This window comes from Helianthus annuus, chromosome 17 (genome assembly GCF_002127325.2).
Source record: "Helianthus annuus cultivar XRQ/B chromosome 17, HanXRQr2.0-SUNRISE, whole genome shotgun sequence".
Classification (NCBI taxonomy): Eukaryota; Viridiplantae; Streptophyta; class Magnoliopsida; order Asterales; family Asteraceae; genus Helianthus; species Helianthus annuus.
The window spans coordinates 8,635,240-8,659,411 of record NC_035449.2 but is presented as its reverse complement, the minus strand read 5'-3'; the positions used below and the strand labels follow the sequence as shown (position 1 = coordinate 8,659,411).

General features: G+C 37.7%; 3 protein-coding genes across 5 annotated transcripts; all 3 read right to left on the bottom strand.

Moving 5' to 3' along the window:
- Window positions 1–102: 102 nt before the first annotated feature.
- On the bottom strand, window positions 103–5,001 carry LOC110921579 (F-box protein At4g09920). 2 transcript variants are annotated; one of them, XR_004886116.1, is made up of 5 exons: window positions 4,866–5,001; window positions 2,369–3,464; window positions 1,856–2,047; window positions 1,256–1,707; window positions 103–254 (listed from the first exon to the last, which is right to left on the bottom strand). XR_004886116.1 is itself a non-coding variant. In XM_022165929.2 (4 exons), exons 2-4 carry the CDS (start codon window positions 3,335–3,337, stop codon window positions 1,354–1,356), a joined length of 1,515 nt encoding a protein of 504 aa, XP_022021621.1. In that variant the 5' UTR covers window positions 3,338–3,464; window positions 4,866–5,001; the 3' UTR covers window positions 1,142–1,353. The 2 variants fall into 2 exon arrangements, 1 of the variants encoding a protein (XP_022021621.1); XM_022165929.2 differs by lacking the exon at window positions 103–254 and having other exon boundaries at window positions 1,142–1,707.
- A 1,829-nt stretch (window positions 5,002–6,830) lies between these two features.
- Window positions 6,831–10,021, bottom strand: LOC110922186 (putative F-box/LRR-repeat protein At3g28410). Of its 2 annotated transcripts, XM_035986650.1 has the most exons (4): window positions 9,886–10,021; window positions 8,361–9,479; window positions 7,894–8,079; window positions 6,831–7,387 (listed from the first exon to the last, which is right to left on the bottom strand). In XM_035986650.1, exons 2-4 carry the CDS (start codon window positions 9,309–9,311, stop codon window positions 7,322–7,324), a joined length of 1,203 nt encoding a protein of 400 aa, XP_035842543.1. In that variant the 5' UTR covers window positions 9,312–9,479; window positions 9,886–10,021; the 3' UTR covers window positions 6,831–7,321. The 2 variants fall into 2 exon arrangements, with proteins under 2 accessions (XP_035842543.1, XP_022022188.1); XM_022166496.2 differs by having other exon boundaries at window positions 8,361–10,021.
- A 7,057-nt stretch (window positions 10,022–17,078) lies between these two features.
- LOC110923661 (F-box protein At1g60400) lies at window positions 17,079–19,040 on the bottom strand. Its single transcript, XM_022167725.2, has 3 exons — window positions 18,054–19,040; window positions 17,667–17,843; window positions 17,079–17,501 (listed from the first exon to the last, which is right to left on the bottom strand). The coding sequence occupies exons 1-3, from the start codon at window positions 19,038–19,040 to the stop codon at window positions 17,079–17,081; spliced, it is 1,587 nt and encodes a 528-aa protein (XP_022023417.2).
- Between the last annotated feature and the right edge of the window lie 5,132 nt (window positions 19,041–24,172).

Sequence of the window (24,172 nt, the reverse complement as noted above, 5' to 3'; positions counted from 1 at the left end):
CTGTAATGAACCATCCAAAAGAGAAAAAAAGTGGTTCCAATGGAGTTTACCATGCTGAATCAGGGTGTTGAAAATTTAACGCAAAGTCTGGGGCATGAAATGTAAACATAACTACAAAAATCTTTAAGCCTTTCAACATATTTGGCGATATTACATGACAAAGACATTCGAAGTACAAAATAAACATATTCTTGAACCATCAAATCAATAAGCACAAGAAATATAAACTTCAGCATCCCAAAAGGAGACGGAGCCTGAAAATAAAAACCATTAACGGATTAAAAGTACAACTCTTACAAAATAGTAATAATTTCGTTATTCGTAAGTCAGGAGATTGGGTTCCCAGAGCCGAAGTGCAAACTGAATGCATTAAGCAATAAGCATACAAGGGCGGCATGGCACAAGATAATTGTATAATACATTATATAAGTTTTTATTGGGTCGTGTACGTAAAATTCAGATAGTAAAATCTCTATATGCATTTAATTTATGAATACCCACTATATACAACCTAAAAAGCTATATGTACAACCTAAGAGCACACATTCTACTCTTGTATAGGAGACGCTCCTGAGTCGTGCACCTCATGTACGCATGTCGCCTCATGTGTTTAGAAGCGTTGAACCACCTCATGCCTAGGGGCGCTTTATTTAAATTTAAAACTAAGATAACTCCTATAATATTCTAATTAATATATACCTAGCAACAGTAATCACAATTTATGCTAATTAATAACAATAATAATAATGGATATTCCCTTAAAGGATGGTAGTATTTTATAGAAACAAAAAAATGGATAATTTGAAAACTTGAAAATTATATAATGATTAAAACACAAGTGTTACATAACTTCAGAGGTTGTTTGGCCATTATCAGAAGCTTAAAGTTCAAGGGTCCGATACGTAAACTGGCTATCATGGGCGGACCTAGCCTTTGGCCAGGGTGGGCGGCCGCACCCCTTGAAAAAAAAAAACATTTAGTGTATATTTTAGGCAAAAAACTCGACCGCACCCCTTAAAAATATGGTTGAACACCTCATCCGCACCCCCAACAAAAAATTTCTAGGTCCGCCACTGCTGGCTACTTAATATAGGAAAACTGAAGGTTAGATTTGAATCTAAAAATCAGATAATGCACTTAACATCCAACCAACCAAGCCTTTTGGTTATACTTAACATTTTTAATTTTCAAATACTTACAGCTTTGCGAGAATTATCAGATTCAGATGCGAGTATATGCAAAATTAAGAACTTACAATTTGTCAAGAAGGCGGCTGTGATGTTGTAGTAAGTTAATGAAAGTAGACATTCAAACGTCTCGGTTTCTTATCACATTGGTCCTTCATACGATCCATCATATCATCCATGAGTGTGTCAGCCTCCAGACACAAACCAGAAAACCTTGTTTGCAGCTTAGCTTTCTCAGTACTCCTTTAATCCTATGCAACATTGAACATATGCAACCAGTAGTTTTATAACCGTTCTCCATCTGCTCATTCAGATCTTTCCAATAGCTCTTGATATGTGCCATTCTTACCCCAAATTGCCATTTCACTTTCATGTCTTGGTGTGCCCTATGGTTCTCAACTTCCACTTGCTCCATATCAGTCGTGTCTGTTTCACTATTTTCTTTCAACTGATCTAACATCACCTGCAATTTTCTCATAAGCTTGTGTGCTGATACAACGTTCATCGCAGCTATAATCTCCTGCAGAAGGTGTTTTCAACTATCAAATGATGGTTCACTTTAGAGCATATAGACTCTACTTGAAAAAGAACTTAGGGTAATCAGATCAATAAGTAACATGTATGGGAAGATAAGAGAATACTTCATGGTGTACATATATACGGTATACCTCATGTGAAACCATTGTGAGGGTCGCACCTAGAGAACGATCTAGAAAATAGTTTTTTACTTCAGTAGACATAGTTCCATTTGGTTCGGGTTCATCCTCCTCGCTAACACTAAAAGGATAAATCTTTACACTCTTTAAGTTGGCAAATGGAGAAGGTTGATTTGAGATTAGTTCCGCGGATGAAGAAAGAAACTGAAAAAAAAAAAAAACTTACAAGACATTAATGCAATCTCATGATCGTAAGTCTATTTTTTTGAGTAGTGTTACTTAATTGTCATGTAAGTAGAGTAGTCAATTTTTTTTTCTTTTTTTTTTTTTTTCTAATCAATCTGCTATTTTCATTCCAATCATCAGGGCAAATTACATAAGGATAGCACGTGTCAAATGGAAATGGTTGACACGTGTAAATGTTGTTCACAATATATCCGAAGAGTATTTCCGTTTTTATATTGAAAATCTTTTTAGATGTGAAAGTCGAAAGATAAGATTAAGGACAAATACCAACCAGCATACCTCGATAATTTCCGAGTTCAGTGTAAGAAATTTGACACTATGAACCCGTTGAAGGAGAGGCACCATTTTATGATAATTTGCCAAATCTACATAGAGATTAAGAATACGTATATCCACCTTCTCCAAATGGGGAAGGTCTGCCGAAATGTCCAAAATATAATAATGATGTTCATAATGCAAGGAGGAAAGGTTGGGTGCGGAAATCAGATGTATCCGTTGCCAATATTTTATAACGAGATTCTTGAGTTGAGGTGTAACCACATTGACATGCTCAGATCCATCTTCGAGTGTTAGACTTGATAGTCCAGGATGGCATATAACGAATTCATTCAAGCCGACCAGTGTAACATTCTTTAAGGTGAGATTCTTCAAGTTCGCACAGTTGGAGAAAAGACCAACACGCTTGTCACTACAGTCATCATAGAACGTGACACAACAGAGATTTAATGTTGCTAAAGCCGGCAACTCCCAAGTGGGTGGGGTCAGGATGAAATGTTTGTAACTATAGCCAGTCAAAGTGAGATGTTTGAGAGACTGAGAACTAAAAAGCGAACAAGGAAATTCGATTTTCTTTACACGCAGGCAAGAAATATTCAGTTGTTGGACATTGTGGGAGAATGCATAGTCCAAAAGTTTTTTGACCGGCACCTGGATATCATTTCCATGGGCATGGCTATCGTTTCCATGAAAAGTGAGTTTTACGGAAGACACATCTATTTGATTATTTCGGCTAGGCAGAAGATGTGTAACAAATTTGGAGAAATTAGACAGCATATAGAAACCCTCACTTGAGAAATCGATACAGGGCATTGAAGTCCAGATATACCTCCATCTAGATGACAAAGCACTTGTTTGAATTGCATGTTTAACGTCAATAAAAGAGAGGATTTTATGGATAAGATCGTCTGGCAAGTTGCTTAGTCGATCACCTTCTACATTCATTCTAACTTTACCATGCCTGGAATCCATATATGTCGGTTATCTATTGATTAGGCCAGAATTTCAGGATTCTTGTGTCATTGTTAGTCTGCCGGTTGCTTTTGTCGTTCTGTATGCTAAACTACTACGAACGTGTCTTCTTTTTTGGATCCAGAAGCTGCAATTTAATTGTATGCAACAATTAGGACAAAGGACAAACTAAACACTCAATATACAAGTGGTTACCGTATTTCAAATAATACCCAGTTACAGAAAGTTTATTTTCAGTTTCCGGACTACACATTTCTAATTTTGGTAAATTTGTGGAATAAATGTAAGAAACAAATGCCACCTGACTAACAACATCATTATCCAAAATTTTGGGATGAATCTACCTCATAATCTCGTGTGTTGACTAACAACCTTTTATCAGATTACCAAAGACAAGTGACTTAAATACAGTTACAGTAGTGAGACAATCAACCAATGACTAGTAGAGCAACAAAACAATTAACTGAAATTAAAATATCAAATTTGATTAACTACTTAACACGCAGTACAGAATGACCAAAACTCACGGATCCTTCGAGTACATGTTGCAACTTTGTTAATTTCTTCCTCAATCATAAACTAAAACACACTACTAAAATATTCACGGTCGCATAGCTTAGAAGCTTTTAGTTCAGATGAGTGTGAGCATGAGAAAACGAAAAATTATAAGTTTATACTATCGTCGGTCCATACGAGGTGCGCGTGAAAGGATGGGTCAAAATCAAATCTAACTTCATCATCATACTCAGTAAATCCCACCAATAGCAAAGCTAAGGTAGGGTCTGAGGAGGGTAAGATGTAGACAGCCTTACCTCTACCCATTAGGAATAGAGAGGCTGCTTCCAGTGAGATCCCCCGTCTCGATAGTAGTTTTGAATCAAGTCTTGGACATAAGGCACATAACACTCAGCAATTAAGACAAAGGCCGATTAGTGCATGTACTCCCTTGTCTTTCGGCTATCAACGCCACCACATGATGCATGATTAACCATCCCCCTCTTTTAACGTTATTTTCACAAAATTAGTAAAATGACATTAAAATTCGTGCACTTTCACTTTTGCCCTTGAGTGCCCACACATATATACATTATATGCGCACACCACCAGCGGGGAGTTAAAAACCCTAAATCTGGTTTTGAGGAAGAGAGAGAAGGAACTTATGCAGTAACTAAAGTAGATCCCAAAAAAGAGTATTCAAATTGACTAATAAAAAAGATGCAACCTGTAACTGTAACCTAATCATGTTACTAAATAAATGTTTCTTTGTTCATCTGCAAGTTAATATGGAGAGAACCTCATACTTCAAACATCCATTCAGTTCATCAAAACCAACAAATTTTATAAGATGTGAGATTCTATACACTCAATTAAAAAAGATCAGGAATCCCTAGTGATAATAGTGTTCTACTTAAAAGTCTTTTGCTACTATAAACTCACAATTCTCCATGAAACAATACCATACTTATCACAGAAATCAACAAAATCTATAACATATAATAAAACAAATCAAATCATATGAACCACGTACCTTGATCAAACTCAGAAACTTGGGCAGGTTTTGATGAAAAACGCCAACGTTCCACTTTTATGTGATATTAATTTGAGAAGAGAATGATGAATCACAATCGTCGATTTCGCAAGATGGGTTGTGGGTTATTGATATGCGAGAGAGAAAGGGGGAGTGGAAAAGGCCGATAGCTTTTAGGTTTCTGATATGGGAGGGAAAGAGGTGGGGAAAAGGGCGGGAAAGGTTACATTCACTCTCAAGCATACTCAAGGCTCAAGCTTTATAAGAAAAATGACATTTTAAATAAAGTTACACGTTTAAGACTGTTCAAAAAGTTCGCTCGATATGTCTCGGTTTGAAACTGAGCGGAGCCGCCTCGGCTCGGTTAAAAAGTGAGACTAGCTCGGCTCGGCTCGTAACGAGGCAAATTGACTCGGTTTGGCTCGCTTGGTAGCTCGCGTTATTTTACTTGTAATATATTTTAATTTTATATACATTAATATATTACAAAAAAAACTAATTATTATTTACATGTATTTATGTGTGTAATTTAATATCTATGACATATTTGAAGGTTAATAAACTAGTATTGTATTTCCTTGGAATTTAAAACTTACTTTGTGTTGTTAAACTTGATTTTGGCTTATAATTTATTTGGTTGAACTCAGTTTGGATATGTTTTTTGAACTATCGAACAATATTTTAGACTACTGAATTTGAGAGTTATGTATTAATTTTTCTTTTTAAAATTGTGCCAAACCAAGCCGAGCCAGCTCAGTTTCAAATCCGAGCTGAGCCCGAGCTTGCCCTAACTCGGCTCGGCTTGGCTCATGAACAACCCTACTTCAAGCTCAGGATCATTTAAGGGTTTTACTTGAAGTTTAATCTCGAGCTTGTTCAAACTTTTTACTGATCTCATCTTGAGTACTGAGTATCACGAGAGGGAAATGCCAAAGGTACTATAAATGAATCGTTGGGCCTTACTGGTCAAGGAGCGGCCAACTAATCGTGAATGTCTAAATGTAGCTAAACAGACATGATGATACTGTTAGGCTAAAGGGGGTGGGGTCATGGTTGGGACATGATTCGCCACGTAGGAACATGAATGGAAGACTACACCACCTCCTTGCATGATCCACCATGGTTTGGCATGGATTAAACCATGGCAACCATAGTCCTCCTTTCCATTTTTCAAGAAATCATTTCGTTTTTCTTTAGATAAATTAAAATAAATAAAAGAATAATGTTTGGGTCATGACCACACCCTTAGGATATTGGTTTTGGATGATAGATTAGAGGTAGATGACATGGCACTGACGTGAAAGGTCATGATGGTGTCATGAGGGTCATGACCACACCCTATAGCCTTAATTTCATAGGAAATGACGACATGATTCTAGGACTTCAATGCTTTTTAAGGAAAGGTTATCTTGAGAATTCTATAAAATATTGCGACACCTTAAAAAAAATATTTTATGTAAAAAAAGTGATGTTGATTATTTTTTTACCAAGTTCTCACGATTCTTACAAAACATGAGCGTATCATACGCAATGCTCAGTTGCTTTTGGACACTGCTTTATTTTAGTCTCCCCTTCTATCGAAATATATCAATGCAAATAATTGAAGGCCTCATTCATGTTGTAGGTTTTGGTCCCATAGACAAAATTCATGAAGCTTTTAATTATTTGAATTCACACCAAAACCTAGTAACTGGCAAAGGATCAAACACGCCTAATCTCTCTTCCATATAAATGGTCTTGGATCCAAAAACCTTGCAATGCAGATGCACTTATCACATGGGCGTTGTAAATTCATCTTGAATCTTCGACATGATTCGTGCTTCACCAAATGACATATTTGATATGCCTTTGCGTTGATACGCCAAATAACTAAGGTGTCACACCATGTGTCCGAAACTCCAAATATGGAAAACAAATTGTAAAAATCTAAAAATAGATACAAAGATGGTGCAATAAACCTTATCGAATCCCATTCGCAATCCATTTTCAGCTAGGGAAGCATTAAACATAGTAATAGTACGATTACACTGGTACCAAGAGTTGGCATTTGGATTATAGTCGTCACTTGTGAGTACATAGTAAATTAAGAAGACAAGAACTTACAATTTGCTAAGGTGACGTCCGCAGTGTTGTAGCAAGCTCATGAAAGCACACACCTGCACGCCTTAGATTCTCATCGCATTGCATCTTCGTACAATCTGTTATCTTATTCATGACAATGTCGGCCTCTACACACAAGGTAGAAAAAGATGGTTGTATGGTAGCCCGGTTTGATGCAGGCAATTCTGTCATTAAATCTTTGATCTCCTTCAACTTTGAAATGATGTCAGAAGTCTTTTCTTTTCCTTTCTCAATCTGCACACTCGTGTATTTCCAACAACTCTCAATATCAATCTGAGCCTTCTCTTGTTCATGCATGTTTACCATGTTGGTCTCTATATGAGCTTTCTCCTGCTCTAGCAGCGCCTGTAAAGTTGTAAAAGGTTTTGGGCCAACTTGGTCTTCTTCATAGCTCTAATATCCTGCAGTGTTTCCATGAAATTAGAAGATATTAGAAACCAAAATATTACTTACCATTTGTCACAGATCTCTCCAAATTAATGCATAGCCAAAGTAATTGCGTATAGAAATGCATCGCTTTTTTTTATAAACATATTTAAGGCATAGTGAGTCTCTCAGCTTAAAGATATATCAATACAAGTTTATAATACAAAATTCAACTCAAAGGCAAAAGGTTAAAACAGATATATAGTTGTGATTTTTGTTTGAACAATTTGGCAGCAATATAATATCATAAAAAATAAAGAGAATTTAAAGCCAAAAATATAATAAGCATGCAACGTATATTAAATCCTCTCCATAACCCATATATCATCATAAGCTCCTGTATTAAATGCTTTTCCTAGTAGAAATCGATGGTTCACTTAAGAGCATAGCAGATGGTTCACTTCACAAATTTAGTGCATAGGCTATACTTGAATAAGAACGTTGGATAAAAAACTAAAAATATACTTCATGGTGTACATACATCATGTGAAAACATTGTGAAGGTGGCACCCGGAGAACCATCTACAAAATAGTTTTTAACTTCGGTAGTTACTTTTGGTTGTGTTTGCTCTGAATCTGGATGAATCTTTGGATAAATCTCTAAACTCTTTAAGTTGGCAAATGGAGAAGGTTGATGTGAAATTAGTTCCACATATGAACAAAGAATCTGCAAAGATAGAAAAAAATATTTCAAACTCATAATCATACGTAAAGATATAAAGGACTATTTTCTTGAATATATGTTTCTTAATAGACATGTAAGCGAGCACATGCAATGAGTCGATATACCTCTTTTGTCAAAAAAGAATTAACCATGTTTGTACTAATTAATATATATTTTTTTCGCAACAACAAGAGCATCTCCATTGTTTATGCTGAAAATCTTTGTTGGATGCAATCATGCAAATGATAACATTAAGGACCAATACGGCAATACTACCGACATACCTTGATAATTTCCAAGTTGAGTGTAAGAAATTTGACACTATGAAGCTTTTGAAGCATGCAAACAATTCCATGAGCATCTGCCCTATCATTACAGTGGTGAATACATATATCCACCTTCTCCAAATGAGGAAGGTCCGCAGATACCTCCAAAGGAAAAAAATAATCTTCATACTGCAAGGAGGTGAGGTTAGGTGAGGAAATAAGATGAATCCCTGTCCAATATTTTATAGTGAGATTCTTGAGTTGAGGTGCAACATCACCTTTCTCACCCTCGTTACTACGTTCAAGTGTTAAATTACATAGTCTAGGATGACATATATTGAAACGACCCGATCCCATTTTGCAGAAACTTAAGCTGAGATTCTTCAAGTTTGCACAGTTGGAGAAAAGACCAGCAGACTCGCCAGTATTATCAGCATACAATGTGACACCAAAGAGAGTCAATGTTGTTAAAGCTTGCATGTCCCAAGTAGGTGGGGTCGTAATGGAATGTTTGTAACTAAGCCCTATCAAAGTGAGGTGTTCGAGAGACTGAGAACTAAAGCGAGAAAGACGGGATTCGCATCCTTTCCAGCAAGTAATATTCAGCTGTTGGACATTATGGGATAATGCATAGTTCAAAATTTTGTTCAAACTTCTTTTGAAAAACGACTGGCTAGCCTTTCTAAGTAAATCGAGCTCAAGAGAAGACACGTCTATTTGGCTCTTTCGGCTAGATAACACACCTGTAACAAATTTGTAGAACTTGTCCAACGTACGAAAATCCCGAGTTGAGAAATCGAGACAAGGCGTTGAAGTCCAGATATACCTCCATCTAGATGACAAAACACTTGTTCTGATTGCTTGTTTAGTGCCAATAAACGACAGGATTTTAAGAATAAGATCGTCTGGCAAGCTACTTAATCTATCACCTTCCACATTCATTCTAATTTTACCACGCCCAGAATCCATTCTCCTAATCCTACCTTTATAAATATAAGAATTCACATATGCGTTGGTTTTTTCTTGTTAATTCCGCCGAAATTTCAGGACTCTAATGTCTTTGTTCGAATTTCCGTTGCTTTGGTAATTCTGTTTGCAAAACCACCAAAGTTATGTCTTCTCCTTTCGAGCCCGAAGCTGCAATTTGATTACGCACAACAGTTGGGACATAGGACAAACCACACACTAAAGATACAGGCGCTTGCATAATTCAAATAAATGATGTCTTACATCAAATAAAAACATTGTTCTACATAATGTTGGGATGGATTTACAATAACCAGCCTTATAATCTGGAATCCTACTCTTCAGCAACAAACAATTGAAGAAAAGTTCACTCTTTCTAACTAAAAACTTTTATCATATCGCCAAAAACAATCGACTGAAAACACATTTACAGTAGTGAAACAAATCAACCAAGGACTTTTATGAACTTTTGGTTCATAAAAGGTGAGCGTGATCAAATGTGTCAAATTCAAAATCAAAATCGAACCGAAATTATAAAACAAAAAACCCTAAATCTGGTTTAGGGGGAGAGTCTTACGCTGTACAGGTAGTGAAGGGGCTACGCCGCCTTGAACGGCGAGACAGGATGGACGGAGCGACGGTTGTTCAGTGGCGGCGTGCTGCAGGCCGCTGCTTTAGAAATGTTTCTCTGCAGTATACCTATGGATGTAGACGATATAACGTATTGTTGAAGCTTCGAATTATTTTCAAGGTGTTTCAAGTTTTATTATTAAAAAGATAATAAAATAAATAGATATGTTGAACAAAAATGTTCTAATATAGACGTCATATTTAAAATTTTCAAAAGTAGTGAAAGATGGGGTTTAGCATCTCAACTACCTTGTCAAAAGTGTAGACTTGATTATTTTTGTCGTCTCAAAAAATGTGTAAGTTAAATTCTTATATTCTTAGTCATCGTGTTTAAAGTGTAGGATAAATCTTAGTCGTTTTAGCTAACGAAGCTAATATGGCAAGCTTATGATCAGTGGCGGAACTAAAACATTAAATCAGAGGCATCCTAAAAAAAAATTTCACCGTGCAATCGTACAATTAAAAAAACAACAATAAATAAATAAAGTAAAACAAATATCTAATAGATTTGTCTAAAAGTGGTCTATGGTATTATTATTTGATGATCTTAACAATACAATACAATTCCATTATATAGGGAATGAATACAATATAATTACAGAAATAAACTCTATACAAATCAATTCTGAATATACGATAATGGTTGGGTCTGGGTTTGCGGACGGGGTCGACAGGAATAGGTAATGGGCTGGGTCGGTTTAGGGGGTGGAGGTTCGGGCTGTTGTGTGGTAGGGACAATTGGGTTGGGTGAAAACATAAAGGTTGGAGGCAATTGGTCATCAAGAAACAGGTAAAAGGTGGCCGAAGAGGGAATGGTGTAGGGGAAGGTAGACTCGTCGAATGTAACATGACGAGAAATATGAACCTTACCTGTGGTGGGATCGAAGCAACGGTATCCACGAAAATCCGGTGGGTAACCAAGGAAGATGCAACGAATAGCCAGAGTATGAAGTTTGTGGGGTTGAGTGGCCGACGTGTTTGGGTAACAGGCACACCCGAACACTCGTAAGTGATCATAGGTGGGGTGGCGAAGGTAAAGGGCAAAAGTTGGGGTAAAAAAGTTTAAGCGTTTTGTAGGTACGATGTTGTGGAGATAGGTGGCAGTGTGGAGAGCTTCCACCCAAAAAGAGGGAGGAATGTTGGCGTGAATAAGGAGGGCACGTATGATGTCGTTTAAGCGACGAATCATACGTTCCGCACGGCTGTTTTGGGACGAGGTTTGGGGACAAGAGAAACGGAAAAGTAGACCGTTTTGTTGAGCAAAAGTTTTAAATGCATTGTTATCGAATTCGCCTCCCAAATCACACGGAAAGGTTTTGATAAGACGGTTAAATTGGGTGTGGATAAGACGGTGAAATTTTACAAATGTTGGAAACGTCTCAGATTTAAATTTCAAAGGATAAACCTAAACAAAGTGTGAAAAATTATCAATAAGAACCATGTAATATTTATAGCCGGTTTTGCTCGGAACTGATGAGGTCCACAAATCACAGTGAATAATGTCAAATGGTGCAAAAGTGTAAGTATTAGACGCATAAAATGGCAAACGTTTACTATTCAAAGTTGACAAGAGTTGCAAAACTTAGACCGATGGTCTTTATTACATGGAAAATTAAAAGTACGACTTAAAACATCTAAAACTTGGGCTCCTGGATGGCCGAGACGGTCATGCCAAGGTGCGGAAGTAGTAGTGAGGAAACAGGCAGCAGGCGGCAGTTACGGTCCAGTGAATGGATATAAGTCCCCAGTGCTATTGTGGCGGGAGAGAATTCTTCCATTGCGAAGGTCCTTCAAAGAAAAACCAAACGGATCAAATTCGATGGAAACCCAATTATCACGTGTAAAACACCTAATGGAAATAAGGTTTTTAATGATTTGGGGACTATATAGGATATTAGGTAAGATGTAGGTTCGGTTTGGAAGGGTGTAAAAGCCGGTCCCAAATTTAAAATTGGAATACACGCGCCATTACCGACCAAAAGTTTATTGCACGTAGTAGATGAAGAAGGGATTTGAATCATACCCGGTAGGGTCTTGAGCTTGCATTTGCATGGCAGAGAAGACACCACTTAAATCAGATGGGCACAAGGCATTGAAGCCGTAAGGTGCAGTGGGTGTCGAGGGCGGAGGACCTGCAATGCCGGTGTACTGGGCTGATGGCTGTTCGGCGGAGAGGTTTGGCTGGGTTGGAAACTCGTAACCAGTGAACGATGGTGGGCCCGAAGGCTGCTTGGAGTGTGGGCTCGGCTGCCAGGCGGGCTGAGGTGGGTATGGACAGGGCGGTGTGGCCCACCAGGCCTAATTGGGGTAGGACTGCATTTGCTGGGCCCAACCGGATGGTGCACGGGTGATGTGCACAAAATGCAACATATAAATTACATCAATTGTGGCATAAACCAACCCTTTTTTAGTACTAATGTTGGAAAAAGTGTGCTTTTGTTTTCCTTTTGTATTTTCAGGATTAAATGAGCTCAAATAGACAAAAGAAGCAAAAAGGCAGCTAAATCTAACATAAATACAAGAAAAGGAACAAACATGGCATGCCCGGCCTCCCGACAGCATCTTCCCAAGCAAAACAAAAAGACAGAAGCCTGAGCACGCCCCGTGCTCAGTGAGCACGGGGGCGTGCCCAAGTGTCAGCAGAAAAGACAAAGTGGTAGAAGCTTCTATCGCCCACCACGGGGCCGTGCTCAGCGGACACGGGGCCGTGGTCAACTATAAGATTCGCGGAATCCAGGCAAATCTTGATAGTACAGACATGCTTCTGCACACGGGGTCGTGCTCAGCGGACACGGGGGCCTGGTCAACTAATGCAGACAAACTGCATTTAATGAAGAAAGAGAGGATGATGGACACGGTGCTGTGTCCAGCGGACACGGGGCCGTGCCCGCGCTTCTGTTCAGCATATAAATAGGAGTGCTTGGAGCTCTTGCAACTCATCCCTTGGCACACCACCTCTCTCACACTTCACCCACCACCCACCACCATCACAACACCATCATCCACCACCATCATCCATTGTCCATCATAGAGTGTGTGAGTCGTCTCGGGATCCAAGATTGATCGTAAGAGTTCTTGACAATCAAAGGCCATGTTTGCCTAAGTCTCTTACATCACTTGGTGAAGATAAGTGTTTAGTGTAATACTTTTTATTTTTAATCTTTTGCACTTTTTAATTGGTTTGTATTAATGACTTTAATTACTAGTTTCTTATGTTGAAGGTGATTCTTCCTTATCGTTTGTCCGTGGTGTCTTGGCATTATTTTACTGTCTATATAAAATAAAAGATTTTCACCATTCATATCTCCACGGTTTATATGGAGGTATGTTGGCTACCTGGTCGGGGGTTAAGGGAACGGTTTGGTAAGAGTCTTGCCATTGTTCTGTGTCTAGATCCTGCAAAGGACCTGGGTCAAATTTAGTAGGACCTCCTTCAAAACCCAACGGTATTGGATGGCGGGGGTCCAAACTCTTTGACCCCCTCATAAGTTAAACTACTATTAAAACTTTAACCCGGCTACTTAGGACTGTATCCCTGCTGACTCAGACTACTTAGCCGAGGGTAACGTCGCCTTCAAAAGAGGGGCCTACCACATTACGCATTAATAACTTAATTAATTATCTTTCAAAAATCCGACCCTTTAGGATTGTATCCTTGCTGACTCAAACTACTGGGTTGAGGGTAACGTCGCCTTCAAAAGAGGGGCCTACTACAATAACTAAGATAATCTCTTAAACAAGTGCAAAAGTGCGAAAATAATCAAAGGTTACACTACACACGAGTCGGATCCAAGTGATTCATCTTGTCTATCTGTTTTTACTTTTATTTAATTTTCAGCATTTTAGTTAGTTTTATTTTTCTAGTTTAAAAACCTTTTTCTAACATTTTGATTTGATTAGATGTTGAGGATAAACCGGTACTAAAAGCTCTTGTGTCCTTGGACGACCTCGGTATTTTACCAACACTATACTACGTCCACGATAGGTGCACTTGCCCATATGTGTGTTTAGTGTTAGTGAATATCGTGTTTATAAATTTAAAACTTGGCTAAAAAGTGTAAAAGGGGCTTAAAATATATACCTAAAACATATACACACTGACACGCATCAACGGGTTGACCCGCGTCCTCTGCCTCCTCGACCGGATCGACCCCTACCCCTCCCCCGTCCCCGTGAAGAATACTGAGGAAGATACAGGTTTGGGTTCGAGTTGGGGTGGCTGTTCTGCGGCTGCTGTGAAGATGGGGAAGATGTCTGGTTCGGTTGTTGGGTGATGAGAACAGAAGAAGTCGACGAGTGTCCATGCGAATAACTTCATCTTGTAACATCGTGCGAGTCGTATCCCAGTCGGCATTGTTTTGATGAATAAGCGAGGGCGTGGTATCATATTCTTGTGGGAGTCCATGAACCAGTTGAAGAACAAGGCGAGATTCGGTGATAGGTTGATCCACATCTTCGAGTTGGTTGGCAAGATCGCTGAGGCGCTGACAATAATCATCGATGGATGAACAATGTGCAAGGGTGAGGTTGCAGAACTGGGTTTCCAAGGCTGCTGCACGTGCCTTCTTGTTGCTAAGAAAAGTCTTTTCGAGCTTGAGCCATGCGGCCCTAGCCGTGGAGACCTGTCCAGCAAACGGGGAAGAAGATTGTCGGACACAGTGCTCAGAATCCATTGAAGAACCAGAGCATCGAGTTCGACCCAGAGGGGGTATTCGGGTGCAGTATCTTTGGGTGGGTCAGTCCGGCAATGTGAGCCAGCACCTTGTATACAGTAGCGTGTAACCGGAACAGTTTAACCCAGGAGGTGTAGGTGACGGTTTTACCATCCAGGGTGCGTATTTTGGATTGAATGTTGGTTACCGAATACGCGGGGTGAAGGGTTGTAGGTTTTGCGACCGTAGCCAAAGATTCAGGGTGTTCGATATCTCCTGGCATGATCGGAATCGAACAAGAAAGGGATGTGGTCGGCGGCGGCGATTAGGGTTAGAGAGTCGTAGCTCTGATACCATAAAAGTGGTCTATAGTATTATTATTTGATGATCTTAACAATACAATACAATCCCATTATATAGGGAATGAATACAAGATAATTATAGAACTAAACTCTATACAAATCAATTCTAAATATACGATAATGCTAAGATTGTCCTCTTCTTTTTTTTCATAGCTTGAAATCGTTCCATCACATCGTCATCTTTTACTTCACGTAAAAAATCTTTTTCGACCGCACAAACCATAGCATAGTTAAAAAATTCTGGGCCCATTCGATTGCGTAAATCCATCTTGACAAGCTTCAATTTTGAAAAACATCTTTCAACGATTGTGGTTGCAACCAGTAAAAGCAAAGCTAGCTTCACTACCCGATAAACTGAAGGAAAAAAACTATGTGTTCCCATTTCAACCATAACACGCGCAAGAGCACTTATTCTATTCAAGTTTGCAAATTTATCACCATCACTTATAGTGTGATGAAATGGGTAATTGAGATTTGGGCTTATTATTTTCATTTGATTGGTATCCTCGTAGTTGTGTCGTGCCATGCATTAAAACTTCAAGGCAATTGGGCAATTATTTACAATCTTTTTGTTATTTTGGGCTAACATATTGGGCAATTGGGCTTATTATTTACAATCTTCAATTGATTTGGGCTAACATATTAGGCAATTGGGATTTGGGCTTATTATTTTTAATTGATTTGGGCTTACAGACTCTTTTTTAGGGGTGTCCTCTTAGTTGTTCAGGGATATCCTTGGTATAAAAACCGAAAAAAAAATTACACTACCGATAAAAAATTGAGCCGTAGCCCGTGCTACGGGTCGGACAACATAAGGTCCGCCCCTGCCTATGATAAGTGGAAATGGTGTTGACTACTTTACAAGGGTTTAAAATATATGTCTACCTTTCGCTAATATCACAATCCAAATATTTATTCAGTTAAAATATATGATAAGTGGAAATGGGGTTGACTACTTTAGAAGGGTTTAAAATATATTGGTTAAATTAAACATTTTGCTAATCCCATAACCATAATAACCTGAATCCAATTTTGGATTCCTCTTGTATATTCAGTTAAACCGAACGGATATAAATATTTATTCGGGTGATTTGGACGTCGTCGGTTCAATTTTTTTGGACTTTGGATATCGGGTGGTTTGGTTGGCCAAAACTCAATCACCCAAATTCGACTAGAACAAACACCCTATTTCATCAAGTTTGAACAGTTTGTGTCTTGGAAGACTTGTAACTTGATTTCTAACAAGTTTTGATTAGGTTAACTTGTTGCTTCTAACTATGTGTCGTGATCTCTTTGACATAATACAAAATATTAGATTTCTTGTTTGATCGAGTTATATACCATAGTATAGTAGTATACATGTAGAGGGAATGAACGTTGATAAAGGAAATTGCAAGGCTCATACATCGTTACAACCCTTTGGTGAAATGGGGATGCAAGTAAGCCACGTTGGACGGCGGGAGTGTGAACACCGTTACAGCCCTTTGGTGCAAGGGTCGCGACGCCTAGAAGGTGGAGCACCTAGTAGGTGAAGGGCACCCCACTCTCATATATTCCATTTCACATATTAAATTGGCCAGTCACATGTATGCACCTCAATCATCTTTCAATACTTCACAACACATAGCCTAAACTTAAAGATGGAAATGCAGACTTAATTGTAAAAACTATTAAAGCTAAAGCATTCCATAATATCATAACTAGAGGTATTTTAAACCAAAAATCATGTGAGACATACAGTAGCAAAAAAAAAAAAAAAACACACATATCTTTGACATAAATAAAACTTGACCATCCAACTACGTTGGTACAAAAGGGTTATAGCTCTAGTCCAATTGAGAACCTGAAAAAAAAAAACAAAACATAAAGTTTGATGGGATATTCGATCAATATAACAAAGTTTTATTTATTTGTTAGCGCTTTTTGTTTAAGGTAAAATATCTATCTAGTTTAAATTAGTTTTGCTTTTTTTGATACATGTCAATCCGAAAATTTCTTGTAAATCCATCTCTTTCATTATAGAGATATAGCCATATAGGTATGTAAGCAAATTGATATAAAAGATAATTATCAGATTCAGATGAGTAGATAGATGAGTAGGTGGGAAATAAAGAGCTTACAATTTGTCATGAAGACGGTGGTAATGTAGCAAGTTCATCGAAGAGAACATTTGAACGTCTTGGCTTCTTATCACATTGGATCTTCACACGATCCATCATATCATCCATGATAGTCTCAGCCTCAGCACGTAAACCAGAAAACCTTGATTGCAACTTAGCCCTATGGAACCTAGGCAACTTTTTCAGTAATCCTTCAATCTTCCACAACATTGAAGTTATATCACGAGTATTTTCATACCCCTTCTGAAACAGCTCATTCAGATTCTCCCAATAAGTCATTCTTTCATGAAAACGGGATTTCATCGGTACCTTGTCTTGCTTCACTGGAGCTGTGTTTGTTTCACAATATTCTTTCCACTGATCTAGTAGCATTTGCAATTCTCTCATAAGGTTTCGCGCAGATGTATCATTCATTACAGCTCTAATCGCCTGCAGGGTTTCCATGTATCATAATAAGCTCCTGTATTAAATGCTCTTTCTTGTAGAAATTGATGGTTCACTTAAGAACATATTACAAATTTAGTGCATCAAGGTGACCAGAGCAATAAGTAAGATCTACATAGAGCATAAATATATACTTCATGGAATACGTACCTCACGTGAATCCATTGTAAGGGTAGCATCTGGAGAACTATCTAGCAAATAGTTTTGGACTTCCTTAGGCACGGTTACTTTCAATCGCGTAACATCAACCGGATAAATCTTTACACTCTTTAAGTTGGCAAATGGAGAAGGATGATGTGAGATTAGTTCCACGTACAAAGAAAGAAGCTGCAAAAAATACCAAAAAAATTATGTAGAAAATGGAAAACAATTTAATGCAATTTCACAATCATAAGTAACGATATAAAAGTCTATTTTCCAGAATACATGATTCTTAACAACCATATACCACTTTTAATGTTTTCCACAATCACAAGAAACTTTCCATTGTTTAAATCTTTGTTAGAAGATAAACATTAAGGACCAACACCAGCATACCTCGACGACTTCCAAATTAAGTGTAAGAAATTTGACACTTTGGAGCTGTTGAAGCAGACACACAATTCTATGAGCAGCAACCTTTTCTTCGAATATACACTTAATACATATATTTGCCTTCTCCAAATGTAGAAGATCAGTAGAAAGCTGCGAAAGATCATCATAGTCATCATCTTCATGACCAACATAAGATAGATCTTTATAATGCAAGGAGGAAAGATTGGGGGCGGAAATCAGATGCACCCCTTTCCATTGTTTTATAGTGAGATTCTTGAGTTGAGGCGTATCCACATTGACACGCGTAAAACCAACTTCAAGTGTTAGACTCGTTAATCCAGGATGACATATATTGAAACCATTCAATCCACCCTCCATGGTGCATTTCTTTATGGTGAGATTTTTCAAGCTTGCACAGTTGGAGAATAGATTAGTACCCTTGTCAGTATTATTGCCATTATACAATGTGAGGCAATGAATATACAGTGTTGTTAAAGCTGGCATCTCCCAATCAGGTGTGGTTGTGATGGAATTATAATCATACCCGGTCACAGTGAGATGCTTGAGAGACCGAAAACTAACCCGAGAAAGAGGGAATTCGATCTTTTTCCCACACAAGCAAGTAATGTTCAGTTGTTGGACATTGTGGGAGAAAGCATAATTCAAAATTGTCTTTACAAACGCTTGGCGAACCTTTCCACGAAATGCGACCTCGACTGACGTCACTTCTATTTGATTATTTCTGCCCAAAAGAACATGTTTAACAAATTCGGAGAACTTGGGCAACGTACAAAAATCTTGACTTGAGAAATTGAGGTAAGGCATTGAAGTCCAGATATACTTCCATCTGGGTGACAAAACACTGGTTTCAACAGCCTGTTTGATGCTAACAAAAGACAGGATTTTATGGATAAGATCATCCGGCAAGCTGCTTAGTCGATCTTCTTCTACATTCACCCTCTTTCTATCACTCATTCTCTTCCCACTCATACCTTGATACAACGCACTGACCGGTTTCAATACGGTACTATACTACCACTAGTCTTGTTTGCTAAACCAATATGATCAATATCATCATATCATACATTCATACCCTCTATTTTGATTCAGAAATCTGCAATTTACAAATGTTGAAAGGATTAACATATGTAAACAATAAAACTAATTATGCCTTAGACTTTTCAATATTAAACTACTATCTATCAAGCTTCTTCCTCATTCATAAATTTAGATGAAACCAAAAGTAAAACACTATGTTAACATACAGTTGAGCTTGCTTGATAGAACATGTCAAACTCAAAATCAAAATCGAACCGAATTTATAAACAAAAAAATCCCTAAAACTGGTTTCGGGAAGAAGCTTACGCCGTGCAGGGACTGACGGACGGAGGCGCTAAGTAGCGACGGTGGTACGATGGCGATGAGCTGATGACCGCTGCTTTCTAACCTAAAAACGTTAAAATGTAACTTTTACATCTCAAAAGTAATGTACTTTGAATATTCTTTTTTAAAGTGTTTCGACTTTTAATAAGAATGTTCTTTTTTAAAGTGTTTCGACTTTTAATAAGTAGTTGAATTGAATGTTTTTTTAAAGTGTTTTGAACTTTAGGGCATGTTTGAGTAAGCTTATTGAAACAACTTATTAACTTATTGGCTTTCTCAGGATTTTGTGACTTATTGACTTATTGGCTTTTTCCCTTCACATACACCCTCTTTGTCAAATATCATTTTAGAGCTTATTACTTTTCAAAAAGCCAATAAGTCAATAAGTTGTTTCAAAAAGCTTACCCAAACATGCCCTTAGACCATGGGGTATGGTGGGGTTTGAGTTGGGGCTTGGGTTGGGGCATTTGTTGACACGTGGAATGGGAGCCCCCCACCACTCAAACCCACGCCCATGGGGTATGGTGGGGCTTTGGTTGGGGGCATGAGTTTGGTTTGGCCATTGAGAGCCCGCCATGTCACCTTACTAAGCTAGCCCTACTCGCCCGCCCCACGCCCGGATTCAAACCCACGCCAATGGGGCCACGCCCCAAACCCACGTCCCAACCCAAGCCCCCGGGGTGGTGGCTTGGGCATTTTCAGCCAACCCACGCCCCAACCCAAGCCTCATACCCCATGGCCTAAATAAGTTAAATTAGTGGGTTTATCCGGGTTTCGCATTGGGCTATCGGTTGATACCGGCTCAGTTCATTAAACTATCCGTACGATTAGAGCCGTTCAAATGGCTCGCCGCTCGCTCGACACTCATTCAGAAATTGCTCGGAAACTGCTCATTCGATTTGACGCTAGGTTGTAAACGAGCCGCTCTGCTTGGTTCGGTTTGTAAACATGCCAAAAATGAGCAAAGGTCCGCTCGGCTCGGATCGAATTATTATTATTAATTAGTATATATATACATATACACATACACATACATATAGAATTGCGATAAAATAAGAACCACCTCGAGTTGTAAGAACCGCGAGAACTTTTTGATCCGGACCGAGGTGGACAAATTTTTTTTTCATAAACGTAGAAGCATGTATTATAAACACATTTGTAAAAAAAAATTCAAAAAAAATGTCGTGTGTGTAGTTTTGAGCACCACAAGTTTGTGTCTACGGTACCCGTAAATTTTCCGGTTAGATTTACGGTACCCGTAAACACAAACCTGTGGTGCTTAAAACTACGCACACGACATTTTTTTTTTGATTTTTTTTTTTACAAATGTGTTTATAGTACACGCAACTACGTTTTTGAAAAACCTCGCCCCGCACGTTGTAGTTCTCACGGTTCTTACAACTCGAGGTGGTTCTCATTTTAGCAGTCCTCTAAACATATATATACATATATATATACACACACACAAATATGAATTATACATATATATATATATACACGCACGTGTATATATACACATTAAACATACATATATACTTAAATAGGGATGGATTAAAAGGAGAATCTTCTTGAGTTGTGAGAACCGTGAGAATTAGGTCATCCAAAAGTTTTTCCGAAAATTTTATTTTCTCAAAAGCATAAAAAATCACTTGTTTCAGCAAAATAATAATAATAATAATAAAATGACGCTTAGGCATAAAACAATATTTATCTTCGTACAAATTTTACACGGGCGCATAAAAAAACCCTGGATCAGTCAAACTACCGACTTGAATTTTTTTTTTTTTTACTTTTTTTACAAATGTGTTTATAATATTTTCATATAGGTTTGTGCAAAAAAAAATTTGGCCCAACTCGCGCGGGAAGAAAGTGTTCTCACGGTTCTCACAACTCGTGGTGGTTCTCATTTGAACCGAACCCTACTTAAATATAAAATAAATTTTTAGTTATATATATATATATAAAACACTCTATTAGATTTTGGTCTACTATATACAAATTTACAACTATATCTGTACGTACTAGCCCAATCACTCCAATAAAAAATTAATATAAAATCCAAAAGTTAAACACTAAACCGATAAACGACAGTCTGCTCATCATCTCAATGTTTCATGTCGTTACCCTAAGTCGATCGTCTCATAGTCTCAACATAATTGTTCGTGTAATATGATCATCGCCTTGTCGGCCACAACATTGTTATTCATGAGAAAAATATTATACCATGAAATGTGTATGTTTTAAAAATATAAAAATTGAGACCCAACATTAACACTATCTCTCTCATTAAATATAAATCGCGCGACACGGTTGTCCAAATCGCTCGAACTTCGCTTAGAATATTTACTGCTCGAAAAATGCTCGCTTGATTTGAGGCTAAGTTTTAAGTGAGCCGCTCCGCTCGGTTCGGCTTGTAAACAAGCCAAGTACGAGCAAAGGTCCGCTAGATATACGGCTCGGCTCGTGAACAACCCTACGTATGATATCTACATTTGGTATAGCTAGCAAAAGAGATACGCTCAAAACGATATTAGTACGTGTTTTATATCAACCGAAAACAATAGCAACAAATATCGGCAGTGATAGTTATATTCGGACGACATCGGTTCAGTTTCTGCCAATTGCTATAACGTATGGCACTAAAAATACTATTAGTGAATCATGGATATAAATAAACACGTTGCAGTGGTATATAAAAAAATTATAAAGGTCATATTATACTATACTTGCAACAACATATTCACAATTTTATAAAATATGGTAAGTTGCAAAAAAACAAAATCTACTCAAAGAAATTATAAAAATAAAACATTATAACACTTAAATTAAAAAAAAAAAAAACAGAAAAGGTTGAATGGATGCTATTATAACAATTCATATATGATAATAATGAAACAGAATGAACAGTAGTAATATAATAATTTAAAATTAAAATTAAGAGATAAGTAAATGGTATTGGGTGTAGGTACCGATCTCAAATTTACCAAACCGGTGTATTTTCGGTACCGGTTCTGCACAGGTATTCACTGGTTTTTACTCTCAAATACCGGTGTCGTACCAGTACCGACCGGTACCGAACCGTACCATAATGAACAGTAGTGATTTATTATTAAATTAAAGAATGAACAGTAGTAATATAATAATTTAAAATTAGAATTAAGAGATGAGTAAATAGTATCGGGTGTAGGTACCGATCTCAAATTTACCAAACCGGTGTATTTTCGGTACCGGTTTTGCACAGGTATTCACCGGTTTTTACCCTTAAATACCGGTGTCGTACCAGTACCGACCGGTACCGAACCGTACCATAATGAACAGTGGTGATTTATTATTAATTTAAAATTAGAATTAGAATTATTTAAAATTAGAATTAAGAGATGAGCAAATGGTAACAGGTATAGGTACCGGTCTGAAATTTACCAAACCGGTGTATTTTCGGTACCGGTTCTGCACAGGTATTCACCGGTTTTTACCCTCAAATACCGGTGCCGTACCAGTACCGACCGGTACCGAACCGTACCATACTAGGTATATTCGGTACCGGTACCCACTTTTGGGGATTTTGGTAACGGTATTTTCGGTACCGGTTGGTACCGAGCTCATTAAATCTTGTAGCAACGCAGCAATGCAAGTAATTGCACCGTTTAGATTACTTTTCATACACACAGTAAGTAAACTGTATTTCGTTTGAATGAGGTTTTATATACACAATAACTTATTTTGCTTACTTTTTTGTTTTTTTTCTGTAATGAATGAATTGTAGCATGTAAAATTAACTTGAATATTTAGAATATTGATGAGCAAATTGTATCAAATCCTGTAAACGAACCGGTATCGTATCGGTACCAAATTTAATATACCAAATCATTTTCGGTACCAATTTGGTACCCACCTTTTGGCGTTTTCAGAATCATTACTTTAGGTTCGACACCGGTCTAGCATCATACCTGTATTTATTGATTTTTACCTTCAAATACCATACCGTATTTTACCGAGAATTTTCGGTGCCGGTACCTAATTTCGATGATTTTCCAGATCGGTACTTTCGCTTCTGTTACCGGTACTGAGCTCATCCATATGTTAACGTGTTAGCACCATAATAACTGAACTGAAAACAACCGAATTTCCAACGTGTAGGACGTGTGGGTCCTATTATTATATAGTAGGTTATTTAAAATCGTTTTTTATAACAGAGTGATTATCCTTACCACTTAATTTTATTTATGTTTTAATATTCGGTATCTGTTTGCCGTTGCTGGCACGTCTTTTGTAGTCACTGGGTTCCGCCGCAACGCGCGGGAGGAAAATAACTAGTTTACTTAAAAAAAATAATTGAAAAAACAAAAAACATATATATATATATATATATATATATATATATATATATATATATATGATTGGTGCACCGACATAGCATGTTTATGCGTAATACTAATAACTAGTGGGATTTCTCACATTTCGCAGCGGGCTTTCAGTTGGCATCAGTTCGGTTTGTTACACTACTAGTACGATTCCAACACTCAATATAGCAACCGATAGACATATGCCCAAGAAGATATTAACACGTGTTTTACATCTATAAAAAACAAAAGGAAACTAATACGGAATACCGGCACCACCGATGTTGTTTGGCTGGTATTGATTTGGTTATTGACATTCTCTATGACTTACGGAGTTAGATACAAAGCAAATATTCTATTGCGATACGTGGAGAAAACATAACTAAAATAATGTACCCG